This window comes from Ambystoma mexicanum, chromosome 3p, assembly GCF_040938575.1.
Source record: "Ambystoma mexicanum isolate Mex_15411 chromosome 3p, UKY_AmexF1_1, whole genome shotgun sequence".
In the NCBI taxonomy this organism is placed as follows: Eukaryota; Metazoa; Chordata; class Amphibia; order Caudata; family Ambystomatidae; genus Ambystoma; species Ambystoma mexicanum.
This window is the reverse complement of record NC_090925.1, coordinates 616,682,357-616,690,163: the sequence shown is the minus strand read 5'-3', so window position 1 is coordinate 616,690,163 and position 7,807 is coordinate 616,682,357. Positions and strand designations below refer to the sequence as shown.

The 7,807-nt window shown below is 50.9% G+C and overlaps 1 protein-coding gene across 1 annotated transcript; it reads left to right on the top strand.

The window, feature by feature from the left end:
* Nucleotides 1–382: 382 nt before the first annotated feature.
* On the top strand, nucleotides 383–3,025 carry LOC138579932 (Kruppel-like factor 18). Its single transcript, XM_069650152.1, has one exon. It carries the CDS (start codon nucleotides 383–385, stop codon nucleotides 3,023–3,025), a length of 2,643 nt encoding a protein of 880 aa, XP_069506253.1.
* Nucleotides 3,026–7,807: the final 4,782 nt, after the last annotated feature.

Sequence of the window (7,807 nt, the reverse complement as noted above, 5' to 3'; positions counted from 1 at the left end):
CTAGGCATGCTGATGCAGTGGCTCTATGGTGAGGGCATCACACTAGCTATACTCATGCAGCGGCTGTATGGTGAGGGCATCACACTAGCCAAACTCATGCAGCAACTCTATGGTGAGGGCATCACACTAGCCATACCGATGCAGCGGCTGTATGGTGAGGGCATCACACTAGCCATACCAATGCAGCGGCTGTATGGTGAGGGCATCACACTAGGCATGCCGATGTGGCGGCTCTATGGTGAGGGCATCACGCTAGCCATACCCATGCAGCAGCTGTATGGTGAGGGCATCACTAGGCATGCTGATGCAGCAGCTCTATGGTGAGGGCATAACACTAGCCATACCCATGCAGCAGCTGTATGGTGAGAGCATCACACTAGTCATGCCGATGCAGCGGCTGTATGGTGAGGGCATCACACTAGGCATGCCGATGCAGTGGCTCTATGGTGAGGGCATCACACTAGCCATACCCATGCAGCGGCTGTTTGGTGAGGGTATCACACTAGGAATGCCGATGCAGCGGCTCTATAGTGAGGGCATCACACTAGCCATACCGATGCAGCGGCTGTATGGTGAGAGCATCACACTAGCCACACCCATGCAGCGGCTCTATGGTGAGGGCATCACACTAGCCATACCCATGCAGCGGCTGTATGGTGGGGGCATCAAACTAGCCACACCCATGCAGCGGCTCTATGGTGAGGGCATCACACTAGCCATACCCATGCAGCGGCTGTATGGTGAGGGCATCACACTAGGCATGCCGATGCAGTGGCTCTATAGTGAGGGCATCACACTAGCCATACCGATGCAGCGCCTGTATGGTGAGGGCATCACACTAGCCATACCGATGCAGCGGCTCTATGGTGAGGGCATCACACTAGCCATAACTATGCAGTGGCTGTATGGTGAAGGCATCACACTAGGCATACCGATGCCGCGGCTCTATGGTGAGGGCATCACACTAGCCATAACTATGCAGCGGCTGTATGGTGAGGGCATCACACTAGGCATGCCAATGCAGCAGCTGTATGGTGAGGGCATCACACTAGCCATGCCGATGCAGCGGCTCTATGGTGAGGGCATCACACTAGCCATACTGATGCAACGTCTGTATGGTGAGGGCATCACACTAGGCATGCCAATGCAACGGCTCTATGGTGATGGCATCACACTAGGCATGCCGATGCAGCGGCTCTATGGTGAGGGCATCACACTAGCCATAACTATGCAGTGGCTGTATGGTGAGGGCATCACACTAGGCATGCCGATGCAACGGCTCTATGGTGATGGCATCACACTAGCCATGCCGATGCAGCGGCTCTATGGTGAGGGCATCACACTAGCCATACCGATACAGTGGCTGCATGGTGAGGGCATCACACTAGGCATGCCGATGCAGCGGCTCTATGGTGAGGGCATCACACTAGGAATACTGATGCAGCGGCTCTATGGTGAGGGCATCACACTAGGCATGCCGATGCAGCGGCTCTATGGTGAGGGCATCACACTAGCCATACCCATGCAGCGGCTGTATGGTGAGGACATCACACTAGGCATGCCAATGCAGCGGCTCTATGGTGAGGGCATCACACTAGGAATACTGATGCAGCGGCTCTATGGTGAGGGCATCACACTAGGCATGCCGGTGCAGCGGCTCTATGGTGAGGGCATCACACTAGCCATACTGATGCAGCGGCTCTATGGTGAGGGCATCACACTAGGCATGCAGATGCAGCGGCTCTATGGTGAGGGCATCACACTAGCCATACCGATGCAGCGGCTCCGTGGTGAAGGCATCACACTACCCATACCCATGCAGCGGCTGTATGGTGCGTGCATCACACTAGGCATGCAGATGCAGTGGCTCTATGGTGAGGGCATCACACTAGCCATACCGATGCAGCGGCTCTATGGTGAGGGCATCACACTAGCCATACCCATGCAGCAGCTCTATGGTGAGGGCATCACACTAGCCATGCTGATGCAGCGGCTCTATGATGAGGGCATCACACTAGCCATACCGATACAGTGGCTGCATGGTGAGGGCATCACACTAGGCATGCCGATGCAGCGCCTCTATGGTGAGGGCATCACACTAGTATTACCCATGCAGCGGCTCTATGGTGAGGGCATCACACTAGCCATACCGATACACCGGCTCTATGGTGAGGGCATCATACTAGGCATGCCGATGCAGCGGCTCTATGGTGAGGGCATCACACTAGCCATGGCCATGCAGCGCCTCTATGGTGAGGGCATCACACTAGGCATGCCGATGCAGCGGCTCGATGGTGAGGGCATCACACTAGCCATACTGATGCAGCGGCTCTATGGTGAGGGCATCACACTAGGCATGCCGGTGCAGCGGCTCTATGGTGAGGGCATCACACTAGCCATACTGATGCAGCGGCTCTATGGTGAGGGCATCACACTAGGCATGCAGATGCAGCGGCTCTATGGTGAGGGCATCACACTAGCCATACCGATGCAGCGGCTCTGTGGTGAAAGCATCACACTACCCATACCCATGCAGCGGCTGTATGGTGCGTGCATCACACTAAGCATGCAGATGCAGCGGCTCTATGGTGAGGGCATCACACTAGCCATACCGATGCAGCGGCTCTATGGTGAGGGCATCACACTAGCCATACCCATGCAGCAGCTGTATGGTGAGGGCATCACACTAGGCATGCCGATGCAGCGGTTCTATGGTGTGGGCATCTCACTAGCCATACCGATGCAGCGGCTCTATGGTGAGGGCATCACACTAGCCATACCAATGCAGCAGCTGTATGGTGAGGGCATCACACTAGGCATGCCGATGCAACGGCTCTATGGTGAGGGCATCACACTAGCCATACAGATGCACCGGCTATATGGTGAGGGCATCACATTAGGCATGCCGATGCAGCGGCTCTATGGTGAGGGCATCACACTAGCCATACCGATGCAGCTGCTCTATGGTGAGGGCATCACACTAGCCATACTGATGCAGCGCTCTATGGTGTGGGCATCACACTAGCCATACCGATGCAGCTGCTCTATGGTGAGGGCATCACACTAGCCATACCCATGCAGCAGCTCTATGGTGAGCGCATCACACTAGGCATACCCATGCAGCAGCTGTATCGTGAGGGTATCACACTAGCCATACCGATGTAGCCGCTCTATGGTGAGGGCATCACACTAGCCATAACTATGCAGCAGCTGTATGGTGAGGGCATCACACTAGGCATACCGATGCAGCGGTTCTATGGTGTGGGCATCACACTAGCCATACCGATGCGGCGGCTCTATGGTAAGGGCATCACACTAGCCATACCAATGCAGCTGCTCTATGATGAGGGCATCACACTAGGCATACCCATGCAGCAGCTCTATGGTGAGGGCATCACACTAGGCATACCCATGCAGCGGCTGTATGGTGAGGGTATCACACTAGCCATACCGATGTAGCCGCTGTATGGTGAGGGCACCACACTAGCCATAACTATGCAGCGGCTGTATGGTGAGGGCATCACACTAGGCATACCGATGGAGCGGCTCTATGGTGAGGGCATCACACTAGCCATAACTAAGCAGCGGCTGTATGGTGAGGGCATCACACTAGGCATGCCGATGCAGCAGCTGTATGGTGAGGGCATCACACTAGCCATGCCGATGCAGCGGCTCTATGGTGAGGGCATCACACTAGCCATACCGATACAGTGGCTGCATGGTGAGGGCATCACACTAGTCATACCCATGCAGCGGCTGTATGGTGAGGGCATCACACTAGGCATGCCGATGCAACGGCTCTATGGTGATGGCATCACACTAGCCATGCCGATGCAGCGGCTCTATGGTGAGGGCATCACACTAGCCATACCGATACAGCGGCTGCATGGTGAGGGCATCACACTAGGCATGCCGATGCAGCGCCTCTATGGTAAGGGCATCACACTAGTATTACCCATGCAGCGGCTCTATGGTGAGGGCATCACACTAGGCATGCCGATGTAGCGGCTCTATGGTGAGGGCATCACACTAGCCATACCAATGCAGCGGCTCTATGGTGAGGGCATCACACTAGCCATACTGATGCAGCGCTCTATGGTGTGGGCATCACACTAGCCATACCGATGCAGCGGCTCTATGGTGAGGGCATCACACTAGCCATACCCATGCAGCGGCTGTATGGTGAGGGTATCACACTAGCCATAACTATGCAGCAGCTGTATGGTGAGGGCATCACCCTAGGCATACCGATGCAGCGGTTCTATGGTGTGGGCATCACACTAGCCATACTGATGCAGCGGCTCTATGGTGAGGGCATCACACTAGCCATACCAATGCAGCAGCTGTATGGTGAGGGCATCACACTAGCCATACCGATGCAGCGGCTCTATGGTGAGGGCATCACACTAGCCATACCCATGCAGCAGCTGTATGGTGAGGGCATCACACTAGGCATGCGATGCAGCGGCTCTATGGTGAGGGCATCACACTAGGCATACCCATGCAGCGACTCTATGGTGAGGGCATCACACTAGCCATACTGATGCAGTGTATCTATGGTGAGGGCATCATTATTATTGCTGTGACAATCTTTACTTAAATAGAAAACGTGAGATAGTCAGAGGTTTAATTAAATTAACTACGCTGTGTCTATGTTTTAATTGTTTTGATTCATGGTTTTTTGATGTGGTTTTTCACGCCTTTTTATGTTGATTTTTCAATAAAACTGCAATTTGGATTTATTAGTGACCTATTATAATTTTCTGAATTTAATTATGATTATGGTAAAACCACTTGTGTGTCATATCCGTTTTCTCTAGCCGAGTTTGCAACAACTGGGTAGCTTTTTGGAAATTGTGTATGTATGTACAGACTTTAAGACTGACATGATATAAGATTAAATTACTGCTCCCGGTCACGGACCATTTCACTTTGTTATAAAATTCTAGGGTGCACCCCCGTTTATTAAGGCTGTGTTTCCTTTCTTCTGTCCTTCCGTGGTGTTGTTGGCAGATATCTTTTTCTTCTATCTTCAGTGTCTCCTCTTTCCTTGCCTCTTGGGCTTTCTTCTCCACCCATTGTGCTATCTTCTGTGTGTTGCTTTTTTTCTTTATGAGAATCACTTCATTTATCGCCACCCTGTTCTTATTCCTCCTTGCTCCTCTACCTAATGAACCTCTTTGTTTAAGGGGGGAGGTGTGTGATATCCCAACTGGTATTCCAGTTTAGTTGCTAGCTCTGGAACCTTCAAACCTTCCTTTCGGGGAGTTCTAGATTGACGGCCTAGTCGGACGGTTGATGAGCAGCTCTAGCGTTGCAGGGTCGTTTAAATACCAATAAACTACATTAAGATACTCTTACCTTGCGTCTGCTGGTTATTCACTACAGAGTGAAAGGAATGTGGTGCTATTGACAAGGTTTGACCACTAGGGTCTTGCCCCTAAGTCCCTCAGATCTCCCAAGGGGTCTGTGGCAGAAGGAGCACTGGGCATATTTAATCACTTTCATACATTACCCAGGAACAGGTGTTAAGCCATATTAATCATTCAATACTATATTCCCTGGCCAGAAGTCAATTTTGTGAGAGATGTGTCCAATAGAGAGGTCATTACATGTTCCTGTAGGGAAGTGGTCTACAGAGAAAGGGTGCCAATCACCCTGGTGATGGGCAATGGCACAAAGCTGGTGGCAGCAGACATGAGGGATCTGATAGGAACATGGTTTGACTCATAGTACTCTACACGATTATCAGCTCCAGGCCAGTGGCCTAGTAGAACGCTTTAAAAGGATGGTGAAAACCAACTTTCAATAGGTGATAAACTCATGATCAGAGCATCAGGAAGAGATAGGGAATATTAATATTATTGTTATTATTATTAGGTGTTTTGTTCTGTGCCAGCGCTATGCTTTTTCTTAGAGGGAGCTTCCCTCTGCCAAGAGAAGCCCCTTTGAGCTCATGTTGGGGAGACAAATTGAAGGCGGCCCAGATGGTTGGAGAGTGAGGGCAGAAGTGTGAGGTAGAAGACAGTATCTACAGAGGTCAGTAGTGAGACTGACTCGCTGTGGCCTGCCATGAGCAAGAGAGCATTTAACAAGCGTAGAAGAATAAGTGAGAACACTTTTAGAATTGGCAACTTGGTCCAAATAAAGTTGCCCTTTTCTGTACCCAAAGGGAAAAACAAATATAGAAAAGATGTTAGGGTTACAAGGGTAAATACCTCTTGTGCAGGACCCGAGAATGGCAGGGAGTAGAGCCTGGAGAAGGAGGTTATTTCCGAACCCGCACCACGTTAAGGTAAGTGCTTGGCTTTCCACTCTGTCTGCTTATTCTTTCCGCTTCCTCCCACCCATTCCTGGCTGATGGCTGTTTTGCGTTTCCTGAATTCCCCTTTAGGGGGGTCAAGGGGGGAAGATGGGTTGCAACTTCTGCACTTTACTGTACAAATCACGCCTGCATGAAATGTCTTGTCATGCAGCTGGTGGGCTAGGAGATCCTATGATGTCATTGGGTTCTGTGTAACAGCTGGCGAATGAAGCCGGGGCTGCACAGGTGTCCAGGGCATTCCGCAAGATATTACTTTGCAGATCCTATTGAAGGTTTACAACACAAACGCAAAGAATTTCTGAACAAGGTCTGATGATGGACTTTGAGTGTTTTTAACAGCAGACACCCAAAGCACGGAAAACAAAAAACACACTAGGCGTTCAACACATTTCCGTATCTGTGCAGGAAACAAGGCCAGCTATGTGAAAAGTGAGGGGACTTCTTAGTCCTGGCTAGTAGCATGCAATTTAAAATATTAACCACTGTATGAAATAATTGTTTTGCAGAAACATAAGCTGGAAAGATACATTCTTAGCCAGTACGGAAGTCAAACTTATGAACAGGAAAAGACTGCGTCCAAAAATGGGCTGGGGCACCAAAGAAAAAGTGACCTACGTTCAGAAGTGGCAATTTGTGAGTTTTGGTGACAAACTGGTAGAGCCTGGGGAACATGTCTGTAACGTCTTGTGGCAAAGGTGCTTTATATTGCACCTAGGACTGGGAACATTAATCAAAACGATCAGTCACGCAGTAAAATAAGTCATCAATCTGGTTGAAATCGACCCCCATAACTTGCCCTCGTTGATCTGCTGCGCCAGCGCCTCGGGCATTGCCCTGGCGGCTAGTCCACGCCTGCCTAGGAAAGAAAGACGCCTGCTGCAGGTGTCAAAAAATAAAGACTGCTGCTAGGAACGGTTGTATGTCTAGATCAGCTAAGGGTTTTCAAACTCGAAATGTCCTTAGCCGAGACGAGATTCACGCTGCAAGCTGTTTTCCTGACGCAGGTGACAGCCGACGAAAAACAACACTCGGTTGAGTGTTGCATAAAACGTGAACGAACACGCCCCAGTCGCACGTCCTTTGAAAGGCAACAACGTTGCTCTACAGCACCTGCGATTGGTTGGATAGTTGAACATGACACATGCGGGTCTCTATTATCGTTTGAAAGTGTGTGGGACGAAGAGGGCGGACTCCGTTTGTTTGATGCAATGATCCCCCGGGGACTGGGATGGGTCGGGCACAGAGAAGCAGAGCAACACCTTATTTATGGCAAGAGATCCACAGGCCACGCCCCCTCGCAAGACCCTCCCTCGCCCGGAGACCTTTGAACAGTTCATAGAAATCTGTAGGGGTACGAACTCCGTAAACATGCCTAATCAATGCATATGCCAAGAAAAAAAGATTTTTGCAGCCCAAGCATCCAGAATCTTTTTTGACCTATCTACCAGAATCACATGTGCACCCATAGCTCAAAGCTGATCG